The sequence below is a fragment of the Wasmannia auropunctata genome, unplaced genomic scaffold (genome assembly GCF_000956235.1).
Source record: "Wasmannia auropunctata unplaced genomic scaffold, wasmannia.A_1.0 LD334538.1, whole genome shotgun sequence".
In the NCBI taxonomy this organism is placed as follows: domain Eukaryota; kingdom Metazoa; phylum Arthropoda; class Insecta; order Hymenoptera; family Formicidae; genus Wasmannia; species Wasmannia auropunctata.
Window position 1 is genome coordinate 73,558 of NW_012028352.1, and position 20,790 is coordinate 94,347.

Consider the following 20,790-nt stretch of genomic DNA (forward strand, 5'->3'; position numbering starts at 1 on the left):
AATTAAACGAGCAATAAATTTACTTTCTTATAAAAAATAAGTCACTTGTACAGTCATTCATTCATCAAAGCTCTCATTTATATATATATATAACGATCGCGTTAAGGCATTTCTATAGGTATACAGATGAAGTTTTTACCTTCATTATTATGATTTTAGATTGTACATGATAACGGATGACACTTGATTTACTGCGCTTCATAATAAATATATGTCTGGAAATTTTTCCGGTATTGTAAAATATTATATAGTTGTCGACATGCACGACACTTTTACGAGTTTATATATAAAATAGTCCCGTAGGATACTCTCTAAATTTCGTATTTATCTTAGGCTTCTAGCTTCCATTAACGCTGTCATTACATACGTTTACAGTTTAATACTATGATTTAATAAATAGCACCATCTTTTTTTATTCATGCGTACTCCGTTAATTAAGTCGTTAAGACATGATTGGTCTCTCGTGTTTTACATCCTCGTGAGTAAAATTGGGATGATTAAAATTTATATACTCTGCTACACTTTGTTCAAGTAATATCTTGTGTGTGGCATTTATGAAAATGTTAATAATTGCACATAGTTAATCATTTTCATGCTTTGTGAACAAATACCCGCTGCAAAGTAATAAAACATTTTATAAATAACAATACAGTATTACAACAATGTTTCCTCTTCAAGAACTGTTCTGATAATATTTTTAAAATTGTAACGAGAGTATACATCTTTTATCATATTTTGTCGTTTGTTTAAAAATATTTTTCATCCTATTTTCTAAGGTATATATTTGTCACAAAGCAAACGTCATAGAGTTTTAGAGTACTTGCCCATTTCATTGTCCTTGTAAAAGTAGATAACATTCTTAAGTCATTAACAAGTAAGCAAATGCTTTCATTTCTCCTAACTAAAGTAGATTCTTTTAAAATAAGCGCCATTGCAAAAAGTCATACGATCAAAAATGGTCCTCCTTCTCACGGTAATATCTGGCCCTTTTTTATTTCTAAAACCTTTGGCTTGTTACTTATTCTGCCGGTCGTCAGTGCGCTGCCTCTACCGGAGAAATAATCCTCGATCTCTTGTAACGTTCTACCTTTAGTTTCCGGAAGGCATATGTAGAAGTATATCGTGCCGAACAAAGAGATACAACCGTAGAGGATGAATGTACCGTGGCGAGTGATCGCGCTGGCAAGAAACGGATAAGTTTTAACTACCATGAAGACGAATGTATGCGCGCACATCGTGGTGAGACCGCCGATAATACCGCGCACTTGCACGGGATAGACCTCGCCTATCATCACCCACGGGATTACCAGGAAGCCGAGGGTGCAAGTGACCGTGTACGAGAATATGCAAACGACCGGGATCCACGTGGCGACGAGCGGCAGATCATTCGCGACCCAGTAATTTTTCAGCCACATGTACCCGCCTAATCCTAACATGGAAAGCCCACATCCGACGGAGGACACCATCGTGAGCGGTCTCCTGCCGCATTTTCTGCACAGGACGCAGGCGACGATCGTCGAGGTGAGCCTGACTATTCCCAGTATTACCGCCGCTAAGTACTTATTCATGCTCGCCCCCGAGTCCTTGAAGATCTCGACGGCGTAGAAAGTTATGACGTTGGTGCCTGACCACTGGTATATCAAGAAGTACAGAAACAGGAGGGTGAACGGTTTGAGCGCGCTGGGTTTCAGCAGGGCGCACATGATCTCCCGGAAGCCGGTGAGCCGTTTGATATTGTTCTTGTTGGAGAACTCTACCAACGTCTCCATCTCCTGATTCACGTTGTAAGTACTGCCGCGGAACTTCCGTAGCGCCTGCTTCGCCTCGTCCGGCTTGCTGCGCGATATGAGGTAGGACGGGGTCTCCGGGAAGAAGAACATCAGCAGCAGCGCGGTGAGCGGCAGGATACCGCTGATGGCGGCGCAGACGTTCCACGTAACCATACTTCCCAGGGCGTATTCTATCAGCACCCCGGTGCTGACGCCGACGCTCGAGAGCGCGGTCAGCATCCCCCGTAGATGCGGCTGCGTCACCTCGCTCGTGTAGACGCGTGCCGGCGCGCCCACCATGCCCGATCCCAGACCGACGAAGAAACGGCCGGCGTATATCATCCGTATGTCGGTCGCGAACGTGATCAGCAACCATCCGAGTAGCGCCGGGATCTCCGTGATGATGAGCGAGCGCTTCCTGCCGAACATGTCCATCATGTAGCCGGACGTCAAGCAGCCGATCGGTGTGCCGATGGAGGACATGCTAGCTGCGAGGAGAAATCCATAAAAATTAATACATTTTTTGGGGGGAGGGGGGAATAAAATCTTACAAAAAAAATATCTTGTAGAAAACTGTAGGTTTTCAAATCCTCCTAGACTACCTACCGATCCACGATTCCTCCGCCGATCCTTCCTTGATGGGAATGATGCTGTCTGGTTCCTGAAGCTGCGGCAGGGCGATGGCGGAGAAGCCGAATGCCATGCCCGTGTTAATGGTACCCAGTTGGGCAACCAGGGCAGCCAGGACTTGTCTGACGGCGCTACCTCTGAGCGTACGGCCGTCCTCAGGATTGCCGTTCGTGGCCACATCGTTCGTAGCCAGATTCGTCCTCTCGTTATTGAGCAGCGCGGACGGCTGGATTTTCGGGAGCAGCGCCGAGTCCACCAGCGAGGTCTTCTCTGGGTCTTGCACGCCGCTATTTTTTCTACAAGAGGGACATTTATATTATTAATGACCACGGGAAAAGAGCCCGAGTATATGTCCGCTACAGCTGTAGTCGTTAATTATTAGGTATGTCAATATATGTTATCTAGACGACTGAATATCGCGCACATACGCGCGCGGAAAATTAACGATGGCAGCAAGATTTTTGCATTCGCGATATCTACTATCGCAGCACTCGGATTATTTATAACGAAAGCAAGGGACAAGCGCAAGGTTACGTTTATGCAAATTACGCGGCGATTAGAAAGAAAATTCGATTACGCAAGCGTTATTTATAATTTAATTTTCGTTAAAACAACACAGCGGAGATATATCGTCGATAATAAAATGTGCGATGATGTATTACCGTAGTTGTTAGGCACGATCGACCGGCATAATATCTACACGGTCGATCGGCTCGAACGGACAATAATCTGTGCGGACAATACGTAAGATCTTTCGGCGTTCGTCATTCGTCGAAATAGTTTCTGAGGGTACGCAAGTTCGCGGTGAACTTTTTTTCTCTTCGAGGGGCGAACATCGCGCGAGAGAGCGAGCGATATAAACACTGACTCGTTAACTATTTATCGGTTCGGTGGAAAGATAACACAATTATTTTCGTTCGCCGCGGTAGATAAAGCGGCAGATGTCAAACGCTGTAAAGTATAATGCACAGAAAACTTTCCGCGCAAATCAGCGAGATAAAAAGAGATCATTTCGTCGGTCGTTCGATAATAACCGGTCGTAATGAGCCTCAAGCATCTCCTGCGCGTATAAAGTTCGTATACCGATCGTCTCGTTGCCGGTTGCAAATTTGGCTCGGATTTGATGACACTAAAATTAAATCCGACCTAAATGTTCGGCATTGTCGGTATAGGAAACGTTGTCACACAAGTGTCACAAGGGGGATATTATGATTATCTTAATAATCTCGAATCGATTTAACCAAGAATAAAAATACATAAACTTCGCGTACAAACATTCACATTTTCGTAATATAAATGTTTACGGTACACAAATATTTACAGTACACTCTCCGCTTCGAGCGCGTTTAGTAATTAAAATAATTAATTAATAGGACTAAATAATATGTAATATAATAACAGAGTCATGTTAATTTATTATGCGAGTCACGTAGAATAATATATAAAGGTGCTCGTTGAGTAGTTGATAACTGGTCTAGTTTCTAACGAAATGGAAAAATATTTTACTAAACGAATGCGCGATAAAATATTTATGCGGAATATGTATGTAGCATTTAAACATTCTGCATATGCAAACGCTGCACAATAACGTTACTGTTGCAAGGACGTAGCGCGACCTGGCCGCGGCGATCAGGAGAACGCGAAAGAAAAATCCTTTCTTCGCAAAAGAAAAACGAGAACGAGAAACGGTCGTCGGGTTTCCCGCAGTATGCGAGGTTGCGCCGCAGGATGACATAATCGCCGTGTATTATGACCTTTAAGAATGGAAGAGAGTCACGGAGCATCGATTTGGCGCGTGTACACATGTCGCTTCGTCGATCCTCGACACAACAAGGGAACCCGTTATTCCCCCCTGAATTTCGCCGATAATACTTGACTTCACACGAGGAAGCAGTATGGTAAACGAAAAAAAAGTAACGACCGTCAAAAATAGAGAGCCCGTAATCGCGGATCACCGCGAAGGCCTTATGTAAATTTGCGATAGCGATATGTACGTTTTCGCCTCTTCCGCTTTGTTTATCGACCGCGAGCAATAACTCCGTCCGTGATGCGTGACTTAACGGAAGAGAGAGGGAGAGGAGGGGAGGAGAGAGAGAGAGAGATTTCTCGTTTGTGAAAATGCATGCGTACGCGAGAAATTATTCTTTGCCGCGATTATAGAAAAGATTATACAATAGGCCAGTCGACGAACCGTTTGGCTCGTGTTGCGCAACCGCGGTGTGCGGTATCGGCCGATGCGGAGTTTTCTCTCGGTACTTTTACTCGCACCTGTGTTAACAATTACCACTGACGGACTTCGCGGAGACAGGTACTGCGAGCGACAGACGGGCGCATTAATTTGTCACTTACAGATACACACGTGGCGAATTAATTAATGAAAGTTTTCATATTCGCGCGCTTTAATCACGTATTAATAATTTCCTTCTTATCAATATAATACCCGAGAGAGTTCGAGGCGTATTTAATTTATCGGCTCCCGGTTTCTCTCTCCCCCCTCCCCTCCCCTTCCTCCAGGCACTTTATTAACTTATCAAGTTAACGACGCGCTGCGCGCCGTTCCGCGCGTGCACGCGTTCGCGACGTGACGTCGGCCGGATTATCACAAATAAAGAAGAAAGCTATTTCTGTTTCAAATGATCGCCGAAGTAAGCGTATATCGGGGATCCAGCGCGTGTTCCGGACTTCTGCTACGCGAGTCGTCCAGCCCGTTTGGACGAGGGCCAAACTTGCATACGCATGCGAATACACCGGGGTAACGTTGTTTTCGCCGCGCAGCTGCGGCCTTCGCCGATGAATTCTACCGTGCGTTTTCACGATGTCCATTCACATCGCCGGGTATCATTCGAATCCCATCAAAACAGTCGCGAACCATTGTTTTTATCTGCAGTTCTAATTACAACACGGAGGCGGACAAAGAAAAGAATTTTTTTTCCGAATGCATTCGAAGGACGCATCTTCGACGAAGCGAATTTTCAAACTCGGAGTCGAGAGAGAGAGAAATCTACAAATCAAATCTAAGCCGATGTAAGCCTACGAGCGCAGATATGAGCTACAATGCAGTCATATTCTTTATCGCTTCCAATGTTGTCCAATCAGAGAAAAGAATCTACGACATTCGAATAAATTTTTGCTCGCGAAGTGCAGTAGTATTTTATGTGATATTTCTTTCCTAGGCAGAGAGATACAGTTTTAAGATAAGTTTTCCTTTATCAGGGGAAGTATACAATTTGTCGCAATTAACGGTGGAATTTTGTCGCAAATTGACGCGATCGTCAAGTTTTACGATCTTTGTGCAACGTCTACCGGAAAGAATACCTTCTAGACGTCAGACTTGACATTCTTGTCAACAAAGAACATCTTCGCCGTCGTTCTCGGCAGACAAAGCGATCCCGAGACGATTCAACGCTTGTTGTCGGGCTGTTTCCCTCTTTGTGCTGCACCTTGACTTTGTGTCATGAAGGCCGCGCGGCGGCGGCGACCTCAAGGGTTTCATTCGTACGCGCAACCGAATTAGAACAAGCAAGAAGGATTTCGCAAGACTTTCTATCGGATGCTGGGTCTCGTGCACGCGGCCACCCCCTCGTCACGTCGGCGGAATTTTCCACGGGATCTCAAACGTTATACGTTATTTATCCCGCGAACGCGAGCAAAGCGACAACCTCGGAGATAGAGTTCACCCGTATATCCGCCAGAAAGAGAAAATAATTCACGCTCTGTGATGACTAAATAAAATCCAGAATAAATAAATATTTAATGTTTTCCGTCTCATCGGGCGCGAAGATCTTATGTCCAATAATAATTCTTACGGTTTTATATATTTCACGTTTGTGCTGTGTGAATCGCGCAACGTATAGGAAGGTGTAAGTTGAAACCCTGAGTAATATTTTCCGCAATAAATTTTTGTCGATTTTTAAAATGTTTAGTAATTATTGTACATCAAATGAAATTATATTTCCAGTATAAGATATAAGGCTGAGTAATCGGCATGCGGTTCATAAAAATGAAATATATAAAAATTATTATTATATAGGCAAATTCCGCCAAATGATAACAAATATTAATATTTATTTATTCCGCGTTTTCACATATTGATCGCTATTTACCTATTAATGCGTAACAAAATCCAGTTCCACTTGTCGTTTGATTTACAATCGGCTAATCTCTTATAACTTTCATAAAGATATAATATAAAGATATTTATATTATATAGCATTTGTTGATATTATTTGTATTTCGTGAGATAACAGAGATGTTTAAAGAGATATCGAAAGAGTTTCAGAAACTCATGCATGTTGTACTTCGGTAGAATTATGCGTGAAATATACTTATAAGTGGATAATAGACATGTGGAAAGGGACAAAGAGAAGATGAATGATCATGGAAAAAACCGCACGACGTTGTATATGTAGAACATTTGAAACATATGCTGCGCGAGAATTGAGCCTGACGACTTGGCGACGTTTTCGATTTTGAATCGAGAAAACACCGCATCGTTCCACACGGTTGCTCTATAGCAGTCGCAGATATCGACCGTTCGCGAATGCGTGAACTCGAGAGAGATTTAAAATGCTCTTTTAACTCCTGTCAAGTGATACGCGCAAATATTAATTCAGTCCGAAAATCCCCGATAAAAGTATCGGCAAGAAAACATTATTTAAAAAATTACGGAGATTATTATGCAAGGCTCAAGACTTTGTGGATAAAGGTAAAAAGATCGAGTGCAGCGCAGGTTAAGCGAGATTCGATCGACCCGACCCAAGAATTCCCTAATCTAGCCTAACACGATTCACACAGAGCGCGGTGCCAAGCGGATTCGCGAATTCTGGCACGACACCGCGCGGAATCGTTCTCGCCGCGATTATTTTCGTGTCCACCGAACCGATCCACATACCGCATCAAAGGTTCAAGGTGTAATGCGCGCACGCGTGTGCACGCCCGCGAACTGCACCTCCCCGTGAGCGTGTTGCATTCGACCGAACGAAGGAACGAACGTGTCCCTGGTATTAATAGCCTAATTACATCACGCCGCTTCAACGAAGGTAAATACGAGCGAGGAGACAGCGACTGTAAATCGTCTCGGAAAGCGGCAGCAACATTGTAACGCGTTGCGAAATACGCGCGGAGTGTGTTTGCGTCGCAAGAAACGCACCGGCGATCAATCCGGCTTCACGGGCCTCCGAGGTATCGATCGCGCACGCAGAAGGAGGCTGAAGGGAGAGAGACAGAAGAGAGAAGAGAGACGTGCTAATGCATATATTAAATATCATATGTCTCAATAACACGCGCGCGGCAGGTTCCTCGCGAGTGCGAGCAGTTTTTCCGGCGTCGCGTCGTCGCGAGGCAGTGCTTTAAAATCACCGCGCGAGCCGTCTTCACACTTCGCTCATTGATTCGTGTCGCTGAAGTTCAATGTCGCTTTATGCACCGTCGACGTGGGATTGCGTCATCGTTCGACGATAATTTCTGAATCATGACAAGACACAAAATGGAGGGAGGGCCGTGTTTGAGAAATTAGCAAGCCGGGAACTTTGATCTAGCGATAAGCGTTCTGAGAGTATCTTTCGTCGATTATCTCTCTATAGTCATCCGTCGGAAACACTTCGTGTTTCGAGGCCTCTTCACATAATACCTTCGCACCGACAGCGTGTTTCTCTATATGCTGATATGACACACCGACGAGTCACGCATTTGCGTGCAACGGCAATACGCAGATCTCACTGCGTATTATCGCCTCTAATATCCGTATCATTATTAATTTAAGCTCACGCAGGGGGAGAACGAGTGCCGTTTCTCACGAAAGAAATTCGCGCGTTATCATCGCCAAGCGACGACGGGGCGGTAGAAAACCAACGACGGGCGTCGTCATCGCCCCGGTCATATAGTTCGCGACTCACATTTTTCTGCTTCATTTACCTCGATATTACCTCGATTCCGCCGCCGTCTAATAAATCCTTTTTCCGCAAGGCCACGATCGATCATTGCGCGCAGAAAAAAAAAACCCGACGCGGAAACTTTTACGACCGTCTCTTCTTCCCAGGTGTAAAAATATCGCATCTCGCTCGTCTCCGATGCAAGCATCGATTTATTATAATTTGCCCGATTCTCGCGGAGGTAAAATGAGACGAGTTTCTTCGAAACGGTATCAATAAAGTCGAGATACGTTATGAACAAGTTCGCGTTAATAATCATCGTGCCTGCAGACTAATCTTCGGATGATGGTATATATACAGTTAAATAAATTGATATCAGTTGAACAAGCGTATCGAATCATTGTTCATTCGTCTTTCACAGTAATCTCCGGCTTATGATAACGCACGTTTTCAACCGATGGATTAATAAAGAGTGGGCGGATTCGTGTCATTAAAAGTCAATTAATGACGTATTAATCGCGTTAATGGCGTAGCCCCGACCGATGACGGCAATAATATAAACGTCGTAAACACGAGCAGCTGGCCATGCATTTCGCCGGTGTCAACCGGTGTAATATAAGGTAATATTAATAGACTAATTGCATCAGCATTGTCATTCCATATAGACATCGGCGCGTTATCAGCTACCAACAATTATTATCTTCCCAGTCTAATGCGCTTCGGCTGGCAAATTTGTCAAATGTCAAAGAGACATTCGTCCGCTCTGTTCCACCGATAAAATCGCAGTGCTAAATATATAATAATTGCTTCGCGGCGCACGTCGTAAAACGCGCGCGCTCGACGACGTGACGAGGACGGCGACAAGATGACACATCTTTTTTATATTCGATTATAGTCCGTGTGCCATGTTTCACTTTGAAGGCGAAACTCCGATGATCACGTGATCCTCATGTTAAATACATGAAAAGCTTAAAATTAGACTAGTCTGCATTAAAAAGGCATCTCCTCCCGTCTGGAGATGACGCCTTAAAGAATCCAGCTGAATTCCAATCGAAGACACATTAATCTTATTTCTTTTAACTTTCTTATAGCTTATTCTGCTGCAATCTCGATCGCGCTATACCGATCGACGAATTTTGTAAAGCTAACAAATCTACGTTTTATCTGCTTTGTTGAAAAAATATTTAATTATTCGAGATGCATTTGAAAATTTTACTGTTTTTGGCAGAAGAAAGAAAGAAAGAAAGAAAGAAAGACGTAATATGATTTCGAAGCAAAGACTGAGGATTGTAATTTTCATTGTCGCGATCCAAGCGAGCAATCTGACCATCGTAAACAAGAGCTTTCGAGATAGAATCACTTGTTGATCGCGCGTGTATATTTGTGACAATCGTCGTCGACTTTGCCCCGCGTTTCCTCACCTCTACTCATTGTCAGAACCGCGTTCGATCATTGGGATCATTCGTGTGAATCTGTGATCCCGTCCGTTTCAAATGCAGCATACAACGAGCGTGCTGAGTAATATAAAAATATATTTTTCTAGGGGGAAGAAAAATTGCTTCGTCATTTGAAATTAAAGAGTGAAGAAACCGTATCGGATTGTTAATTTCCAATCTAACGATTGTGACACAACAAGAAATATAATGCGATGCAATAAGTGTGTATATCGCAACGACGTGAATTTACGATAGAAATTCGCTTCTATCACAAAAAAATGCGTCTAATTATCTAATCGTCCTGAATATCCGGGACTTCCGTATTCCAGTTTTCCAACTCTGAGAACGCCACGTGCTGTCAGCCTGAAACGATCATGTCAAGCGTCATGTCGAAATAAACGCGCGCTTCTTTTTTAGCCGCGAGACCATGTTACTGCGTTAAAAATTCTGAGATTTTGTGGCGAGCGCGAGACTGAAAAAGGGCTTCTAAGAAACCCGGGGATGTGCGTGATGCGTCAATAACTTACTCTGCCATGGTCGCCGTTTGGTTGGCCTCTTCTATGTTGAGATGTGTACGGTACGGGTATAATGTGGTACAAGGTGTATATATATATATATATATATATATATATACTATATATCACAGTCCGCTGATCACAGTGTTGTATCACCACGTGGTACGCGGCTCATCGCCCCCTTGGGACTCTCCACCCTGCTCGGCCTTGTGGTCGTCCGCAAGTGTGCGGTTTTTTTTTTCGAGGATATCGAGGATATCCCCGAGAGCTTTATTCTCAGAGGCTGGCTAGGAGGCCGATCGTGCGTCCGATCTCGTAAAAGCCCACGAGGGTCCTCCTCCGCGTGCGATGCATCTGCCTGGTCTCCGCCGTCTTTCCCGTCGTATTCCCGATAGAGAGAGAAACTCACCCTCTGTAAATCTCTCTTCCCTTCCCTAATCGCGGCTCTCGATGAACGTCGCCGCGTGCGTTGAGAGGCGGAGTCGTGACGGCTCGAGCGAAAGTCCACTGTCTACGTTACGGCTCGCGCGGAGCGAATGTACTGACGGCAACAGGTCCCGAAAGCTTTATATGCCAAGCGGTCGCCGCGCTCGTGGAAGAGAAAGAGAGAGAGAGAAAGAGAGAGGGATCAACCGGGCCGGTCTGCGAGAGCGTGACAGCAAGGCGCATGCGGACGGGTAGCAGACGCAGAATTTCGTTTAACGGAAGAAGGTTGAGGTCGTGACATGTGTAATAGAAAAAAAAAGAGAAATAGCACGGCTCGAGCCAGCTTAATTTAACAACAAAGGAAGAATTGGTGTGATTCGCTGAATTATCCCTCGTAATTTATCGTCGCAGGAAGAAATTTTCTTCTTTTTTTTTTCGTTATTATCGACCACTCGACGGAACGAGCAATGTTTGTAATATACGGATTATATGTAAAAAAAATTAAACGTAAATAAGTTAATAAAATTAAAAAAAAAAGTGTAATAAGAAGAATGTGAATGGAAGAAGATTTGTAAAACGCAGAAAATTATAAAATATTGTAAACGCTCGCCAATAATGAACATGCGACTGGAAAAGCGCTTCTGATCACGTTAGCACATGATTATACAACGATAACGACGATGCTTGTCGATAACACAAAATAGTTTGAACTTTTTATTGTCGCAAATATCGAATTGTTTTTTATTACCACGCGTGTACGTGCTCGTCGAATTTTGTCGCGTTTCACGAAGGAGCTTAGTTATTTACGCGTGGGCGTAATCTATTGTAGGCATCGATAAGAGCCTCGGCCACGGGACGCACGGTCACACGTCTCTTTATCTGAGAAAAATAGTGCCGTATCTCACCGCGGTGCCCGCGACATGAAACGTTGTCACGATTGTTGTTCGTGAAACGTTTCCTTCATTTACGTAAAACACGATAAATCCAGCCTCGCGGATTTAGGACGTTTAATGCGCGGCGAAGTTAAACCGTGATCGCTGATAAGGGGCCGCACAAGGGCGAAAAAGAAAATACATTGGGTGACTCTCGCGCGATATCTCTCCGCTTGTACACTTGCTTATACACTTATTCGAAGTAATGCATACGGAAATTATTCGAAATAATGCGTACGGAAGGGAACAAAAGAAAAAAGGGAAACAGATATACTAGATAAACTAAATCGCTAAAGAGATAAGACATCAACAAGATGCGTTATTCTACGTGCCGTCTTATGCGTTTACGAAATCCATCATGCCTCGTCATCTCGGTAGGCGATCATTACGTAGAATCTATTCGATCATAGTAAATGCGATAGCGGCGAAAAAAATGCGTTAGAAGAAGGAAGATCGGAAATAATTGTTAAAAGTGTAAATGCAATATTTTCTAGAATAAAGAAAATTGACTCGCATATAAAAATTATTTTACGACAATTTTTGTGTAAAAATATGCGAACCAGAGCGCGATGAAATAACGATGTTATGCACTTATAAATGTGCGATAAGCTCGAATGGGAGATAATTATAATTATAACGACGAGCGATCTCTCGGAACTGCGAAGATGATTTAATATTTACTTAGCTTTGTTATTCTTGATACTCTCTACAATAAAAGAGTGAACTAGTGCACTACCATCTTGAAATTTAATTAAGCAATTAAAAAACGGAGTGCAACGTAAAAAATTCAAGACGATCCTACCAATGCATTTAATATAATTTAATGCAACAAAATATAATTGTATAATTGTATTTAATAATATAAAAATATAATTATGTAATATGTATTATAATAATACATGTATTATAATAAATATAATTATGTATTATAAATATAATGATAAAATTAAATACATTTATAATCGTACTTTAATGTTATTCAAATTGATATTAAGTTATCAAGGAGCTCATCGAGATGAGTGAAGATTAAACGTTATGTGAGAGAGTTCTGATTCGCTCCTTGTGATTTGGCCACGTTTCATCGACTATCAGTTAATATCGTTGTGTTCGACGGTCATTATCGCAAATTCGAGCATGACGAGTCGCACGCCTACGGTAAATGAAATCTGGCAGACGCGGTGAGATAACCTCGGCCTGTGCGAACACTCGGTCACGCGGATTTATGCAAACACTATACACTGTAACACTGCCGCATATACATACGTATATATATATATGTATGTGTGACGTTCGATTAGACCATACGAGTAGCGTGAGATTCTTTCTCTGGACGGAACTGAAGACACGCAGAAAAGCACGATCGTTTTTTACATTTTATATGCAGCTTTTACGTGTTTAATATATATTTAAAAATTATAGAGTATTGAGAGTAATGTAATTTTTTAGGACGTAATGTTTTAATGATATCTTGCCATAAAGAACTGAGCGATCTAAATATCTTTTGAATTTTCCGGATTTTGCTCGTTATTATTCTAACAATAAGTGTTTAATGTGTCGTAATAGTGCTAGTATTATATCACACGTACACATTTATGATATTTAATCTCTTAGAAACAAATTCGGGATACAGAGATAGCGTAACTTATATATAAATAACTGCAATAGAATTTCAACAAAACGAGGGTCTAAGCTAAAGAAATGGTTAATATAACGAAAGAAGAAGGAAGATCATTAAGAAAGAAACTCGAAATCGTTAACAAATAATATCTATATCAGGAATTGTACAGAAATATATCGTTAGCCAGAACGTACGAGGAGACGAATTGCGAACTTCGAACGTGGAATTACGTAGTATACATGGAACAACATTTGACAACACTTATCGACAGGCGTGGCCAGCTCTTATCTTATCCGAATCGAAGGCACGTGAAAATCGCAAGCGTCAATGCGCGTACGGGCGCGCCGATTCCATTTTAAATTGCGGACAATGCAGCGATCGCGACAACGACGATGACAACGTTGATAACGACGATAACCGGAGGAGGGCGGGTGAAAAAAAGAGAGTGGCATTTAAGCCTAGATATACTCACTCGAATGGCGGCGGCGGCGGCGACGATACGTCTGCCGCGCTGCTGGTGAACGTCTCGTAATTCCTGTTCCTGGACATGCCGCGCGAAGTACTGAACACGTATGTGGCCAGTCGTGGCCGATGAAATTGTTCTCAGTAGTTTATCGTGGTCACGAGTTTACCGCTATCAATCCGAGCAGTCATGTGCTCCTCCGCGTACGTCTTGTTTTCTTTAATTCCGCTTATTTTCGCGCCGGCGTTCACGTTCGTTGCACTTCGATCAGGGCACATAGTAGACCGCGTGTCGCGCGCGTTTCGCGCGGGCGCCAGAAAGACAGATCGGTATCGTTTCCCGACGGTTATCCGGACGATTTTCCGATTGTCCGGCGCTTCCCAGAAATAGAGAAATTCCTGATTCCCTGCAAAGGTCAACGATAATCACGCTCTTAATGCACACTTATCGTCATTGATTTTGTACTTTTGCCAAAATTTGAAACTTCTCCTGCAATTAAATTCAATTAACTTATAGTCTAACAATAAGACAAAGTCGAATTAAATTTTATTAAAATAAATCCCTGCTTCTTTCAGTCGCACGAGATGTCTCGAAATCTATGAGCATCTAGATACATTTCCGAAAATCTTTTTTGCAAAGTTTTATGCTCTGCGCATGCGATTGAAGCGAATTAATAAACGCGTTGCAATTCGAGAGAGAAAAAGAGCATAGAAAATAGAAGAATACAAATGATTTATTGATATTTATTTGCTCGCAAGCGTTCGCCGGCAGTCATTGTAATACGCGCCCGCACTCTTATCGGCGGCACGATGCGATTACAGACTGCATGTGACCGTCGGCGATAGATTAAGACATATTACGCAAGTAGTAAATCACATGCGGTTCACTTGGCCAACCCGGTGAACGAAACGTTTCGTAACGATAGGGCGCTTTAATCGCTTCAATCTGGTCTTCAAAAATGTTTCGTCTATGCAAAAAAAATAAATTCTTTCTCGCTTTCTGTGACTCACGTCGCGCGCGTTTTTGCATTTTTTTCATAATTCTACATGTTCGTAAATTTAAGTACACAAGAAATGCGTTCCTCTGATATGTTGTTTGCTGCAGGTCGCAATTTGTTCGCGGGCAATTTGAGATAAACTTATTGGAAGGAAACCTGTGCGATTAGATAACAAATTGAAAAAAAAGTATTAATGTATAATAATTTGAAAAAACACTTGCGAAGTCAAAGCAATTTTCAAAGTGATAAAATTTACTCTATTCACACTGCTGTGTTTCGTCACACTTCGTCACGTATGCTTCAGAAAAATTGCAAAGAAGAAAGAATTTTGCAAGAACTCGAGAACGACATTTCAGATCGCAAATTGCTATGTATCTCGTCGATAGTTTATCCGCGAATGAATCGAGGTGAATGATTCTCATTCAACGATGAATCATTCACTAACCAGCTGCAACGCTTTCGGAAGATCGAGGAGATACGCGATTAGCCGATTCTGCGAATTTATCTGCAGATATTCCACATTATCTCGTTTTCCTATTAATGGCTTATGTAACGTCTAAGTGTAAGCGATTTTATATCGATCTCCGTGTTGAGAAGTAAGATGTAACAAATTCGCGCGAATGCAGAGGTGCGCTTTGGAAACGAGAAGACGATTTCAGAACATATAGGTACGAATCCTCCTACGAGCGACTCAACGGCTTCGGGAAGAATCGACTCGCAAGAAGTTAGAGAAGCCAAGAGGAGGAGCAGTAGACGAAATTGGAGCATCTCATCGAATCTCCCCGAGTGACTCGACTCGAGCGGCTTCGAGAAGAATCGATTCCAGGGAGGCAGGAAGAGGAGCAGTCACTTTAGAGCGACGGCGATTGGTATCGTGAGTCAACGAGTAATTAATCAATTGAGAAGCTTGTTACGGTTGTCGCGTGCTATAAGTTAACTCGAGTTGACGCCCGCGGTATACGTATCTCGATACCAATTCGCATTTCCTTAGTCTTTCGGAGTATACGCTATTGCTGTTTTACGATATAATAATAAAAGAGCTATAACTTTATATCTATCTGAACATTCATTCAAGAAATAATTTAAAGACATGTTATTTTCCATTTAGCAATTGATATACACTCCGACGTCCTTCCTACGTAAGAAAAAAGATCCGCGTGATCCTCCACTCGATGTCTACTTTCACGTAGCACGTATTTTATAATGCATGAGGCACACAAGTGCGAAAAACGGCGTAGCGGATCTCGTTGGATGCGCGATCGGAAAAGTAAAAGTCTCTCCGCCTGGTCGAGCCTGAGCAATCGCCAATACGTCAATTACATATGAATGAGAACACTCGTCCGACAGGTTTTCCGAGTGGAAAAGCACCGATAATAGATTCGCGTAATCGATCGCGCGCATTCGCTTCACACAATTCACTCGTTATAAAACATTATATTCATAGAACGGAGCCGTGACCGGAGCTTGGCACGTGAAACTAAAAAAAAATATCGCTGCCTGCTGGATGATCCGCGCAATGTGCCGCGTGTACGATCATACAAAGTGCATTCGCGGCCGGCATTCGTGGACTTTGCATTCGTCAATTAATTAGGATGAACTTGACAAAGAAAATCTCTGTTCCGGTTTCCGCGCGCGATCCACTTTTTGCTGCACCGCGTGCATTATGTCATCCCTTCACGTGAGCCTACTTATGAATAACCGTCAATTAATAATAGTCACGATTTATCTTACACTCACTCGACGGCTTTCCTTAAAGAGATTAAAATTAATGTTGTATCAGGTTATCAAATATTTGAATTGGAAATAAACGTAAAAGCTGCGTGAAATACTTTTGCTATCATGATCCGTAACGTCTCTCCGACGTAACATTGACGATGCGCGATTAACAAAGGCGTAAACCTAAATGAGTGCAAGAGCAAGACCAGCGTGCGTGTGCACCCGCCGTTTTTTTTCTATGCCGCATTTATTTTTAGACAGGGACTTTTATCTCCCCGGTCGCTGCTGCTGAAGAGAGAAATTGCGAGGCGGCCGACCACGCGGTCAACGGCCCTTCGCTGTTTGCCCGCTTTGTAGGGAACAGCCAGGCGCGATCACGTATCGCATGCGTGACGATATACACGCATGGGAGCAGCCGGATCGATCATATAAGGAGCAAGAGCGAGCGAGTCGATCGCGAGATCTAATCTCCCGCGCACGTCGTCATTTTCAGCCAAACGGAATGATCGACCGACGCCGCGCTGACTCGTAACTCCGCTCTCTCGGAGCTCCGTGCCGGGAGCGGCTCGGAGTGCCTTTCCGTTTCCGAATAGTGAATCATGCATGAACATGAGCGGCAAGATATGGGAGTGTGGCCGATCGGCCGCAAGAAGGATGCGCGACAGGCGCGGACGCAAACAACGCTTATTTAACGACAATTCGCTTTAACGTTGACTTAAATACTGTCCGCTGATTGAGCGCGATTGCTCGTCGGCAAACCGATGCGTTATTTGTTATCTTTCCGCACTTTTTTCCGTGCCCATTTTTTTTGGAAAACAAAAAAAAGAGGCACGAATTTAACACAATGTGCTTTTAGCAGAAGGTATGTACAAATGTAAATGTAGCTGTATTAATTAATTTTACAATTCGTATTATTTATATATACAGTTACATTTATTTTACCAAATAACTCTTGAGATGAAGATACGTATAGACAGTCGGCACGATAAGTCGAGATAATAAGTCAAGTATTTACTCGCAATTGAAGATCACGAGAGACAAGAATATCAAAGACAAGAGAGTTGTTGCTCTCTTCCTCGCTAATAAACCGAACCGAACGAGTCACGAGATTCGATAACAATTAATTAAGGTCCCCTCGTGACAATTTGACATCGTGTCGCGTGCTCTGTGATACGCAATCACAGACTTGGCAAAACATATCTAAACAAATAGAAGTGTCGAATCCATTTTAGAAACATTCATTGCACTGGAATGACGTAGATCTTGTTGATTTCTAGGCAAATATTTGTCGGGCGCAAACGCGACAAACGCGTTAAGTTTGGACCTTTTTTGCGAGTTTATAAATACAATTCGCACGAAACAATAACCGTCTTAATGGCTTCCCCAAATACTAATAAGACGAACGAGAGTCAATATATTTCGTACGATTATTTAGGAACAATTCTCATCGGCTCTCAGCCAAAAGGATATAATTTATATGTAAATGATTTAGGCGGTTTGGGATATAATTTAATTATAGCAGCTGCGCGTTTCAAAATTTTATTATTTGCACGCTTTATTATTGAAACATTTGAAAATGAGGAAATTTGTCCACATATAAATTTCTGTCTTTTTTTTCTTCAGATAAATTTTGTTACGTATAAATTAAGTTAAATTAAAATACAGTATATACGCGAATTTGACATTCAATTCAAGAAATAGTTTTAATCGGCGTCTTTTAATAAAGAAGAAGAGAAGCAAAAACGAAAAATATTAATGAGTAGAGTTTATAATTTTAAATACAGAATCTACAGATAAATAACTGTATCATTAGAGCAATCTGTTTAACCCACTTGCATGCTATTAAGATACATATACAATCAGTTCTTTGGAATTTGTGTTGAAATTTCAGGTCAGATTCGATAAGACGACTCAATGGAAGGACAACAAGATACGAGTAGATTTATCAGTTGTTTAGAGATTATTTTTGCTACGAGATAATGTGTGTTTATGCTTTGTCTTTTTCTTCTATATCTGTAATTTAAATTTATGATTTTCATTATTTGCCTATTTTTATCCTTATTTGCTCGACGAATCGTGGTTTTGCAATAATATTAGACCGAAATTCGTTTTAAAAAATAAAGAGCATGTTTCTTTATGATTGTAAGACTGCTTCTATTCCTTTTACCGTGATTACATCCTTCATTACACACCTTGTGATTGAACTTCCACGCTTATTTTACGCCAACCACGATGACATGAGGCTCCCGTAATTGTTTAAACGCAAAAATTATATTCAAAACTCTAAGAAATTTTTATCGCTCCAATCTTATTCAATTAGGGGAAGAAAGAGAGAGAAAAGGAAAAAACAAGGTCGATTCATTTGTCACGTCCCCTTAGCCTGGTACCGTCGACGCGGAGGCTGATTTTGGCAAATATTTTTTCGTTCTCGTGATCCGCACCTGCCGACAGCAACCGCAGCTAAGTGGAAATTCACTGATGCGCGCGTGCAATTTACTGTGCGTCAATACCGACTGGTTATTTGCGGACACGAAGTAATTGAACGCGAAACCACATCGGCGCGACGCGACGGGTCCACCAGGCGACGCCGTGGGCTTGCCTTAGAGATTTGTATTGATGCTGGGTTAAATTTAAATTGACACGCAATTGTGAACCTGCATCCGTTCTCGGTATACGTTCAGTGGCGAATACAAGGGGAGAAGACGACCCCCCTCTCCCAGAGCTCTCCAAACAAATTTCGTATATTAGAAAAAGTCGGTTTAAAATGAATTGAAGAAAAAATTATCAGAGATTATTCGAGACTAAATAATGTTCAATTTTTTTTTAATAATAAAAATATTAAAAATAACATTAACGACAATAATAACTAAACATTTCGTCATATCGCCCCCCCCCCAAAACAACTCTTTAGATCCATCACTGTATACGTTCTCGATATACTTCGAAGAGGTCTTGTTTACAGATTATTTTCGATCGATTTGAAATCGGCACTTTTTGCCATCAATGATACTGAATGAAGTCCCCTGTCCCCGTCCGGAAAATCGAGAGGAAACGGAAAGTGATTAGATAACAAGGTCATGCCTTTCGATTAATTTTAATCGAATTTAGTTCGAAACTAAATGGAATTTGAATTTGACATCCTCGCTAAAACAGATTTGTTAAAACAGGTAATTGAAACAGACAGAAATAGAAATAGCGAATCGTTTATTTTTAACACAATAACATACGGTAAGCGATACGTCATTTTTCTTGCAAATAATAGTTTTTTTAACGGTGCGTCGCTAACAAGGACGATCCTAAAATTGATTAAGGAAAAAATTATTTCTCTTATCTCAGTCTATATATACATTTGATAAATTTCAGTGACGTTATTTATTAAACATGGTTTAAGAAATCGTTGCGTCAATCAAAGAGATTAGATATATCGAGATTAGTAAAAAAAAAAAAATTATAAATTGCTATTTCAGAACAATTAGAAGTCAGACGTCATTAACTGGCAATTAATATTTATGTTGTAAAGTGTAAACAAATTATTTTGATAGAAAATGAGATCTATTTCGTAAAAAAGAAATTATTGCAGAAGAGAATTTGTATAAAAATTACGATATTTTCAACGTTGTTAAATAAAATAATTTCATCAAATGGACATCTTATTAATTCGTATTAATCAGTTTGTTTCGAGGTGTTTACATTCTTGTAATATATATTATAATATCTCTACAAAAAAGAATTTTCACAAAATGTAAATTTGTGGAAGTTCTACGAATTAATACACTTAATTCCGCGAATTTATTAAACGCATATTCGATAAATAATATTTAATTATTTATTTCTTCATGTTTACTACACAAATAATCATTTATAAATAATGATATGCTAACATAAAAACTTGAATAAATAATGATTTGTCCAATTATCAAGTTAAATACGCCGAATTTAATATGATGCAATAAAACTTCATAAACATAATAATCATAAAAAGATACGGGCTTTCATTAGCGCATTAATTGCTAGCAGTCGCTTAGATAAATAAATAAAAAATTTGCTTACGTATAAGCGAATGATAGATCTGGATTCATATGTAATGTGAAATTTGAAAAATGGCAGATGGAGCGAATGGCAGAAGAGAAACAAAGTAATGCAAAAGAAAGCGCTCTGCAAAGAACAAAGAAGGGTAATATTTTCAATGTTCTCTCATATGACTTATAATAATAATTTAATTAAGATAAATATTAAGAAACGATGCCTGCAAGCCTAAAGAAAAGCAAGTGAAGAAAGTTGTGTCACGCCTTTCTTCAGGCTTGCAGGCATCGTTTTTTAAACCGCAATTAATTTGTTAATATATGTATTAATTATACTCATTAAATATACTCATTAAATCAAATTAACAAAAATTAATTGTCTAAAATTAAGTGTGC

At 41.3% G+C, this 20,790-nt stretch overlaps 1 protein-coding gene and 1 long non-coding RNA gene across 3 annotated transcripts; one reads left to right on the forward strand and one right to left on the reverse strand.

Annotated features, from left to right (window-relative positions):
- Positions 1 to 2: 2 nt before the first annotated feature.
- On the reverse strand, positions 3 to 15,830 carry LOC105458335 (facilitated trehalose transporter Tret1-like). Of its 2 annotated transcripts, none has more exons than XM_011703558.1 (3): positions 13,669 to 15,830; positions 2,376 to 2,695; positions 3 to 2,257 (listed from the first exon to the last, which is right to left on the reverse strand). In XM_011703558.1, exons 1-3 carry the CDS (start codon positions 13,743 to 13,745, stop codon positions 969 to 971), a joined length of 1,686 nt encoding a protein of 561 aa, XP_011701860.1. In that variant the 5' UTR covers positions 13,746 to 15,830; the 3' UTR covers positions 3 to 968. The 2 variants fall into 2 exon arrangements, with proteins under 2 accessions (XP_011701860.1, XP_011701861.1); XM_011703559.1 differs by lacking the exon at positions 13,669 to 15,830 and adding an exon at positions 10,233 to 10,325.
- Positions 7,474 to 10,237, forward strand: LOC105458334. Its single transcript, XR_975527.1, has 3 exons — positions 7,474 to 8,617; positions 8,691 to 8,889; positions 9,813 to 10,237. It is a non-coding gene; the product is annotated as an uncharacterized LOC105458334 (long non-coding RNA).
- Positions 15,831 to 20,790: the final 4,960 nt, after the last annotated feature.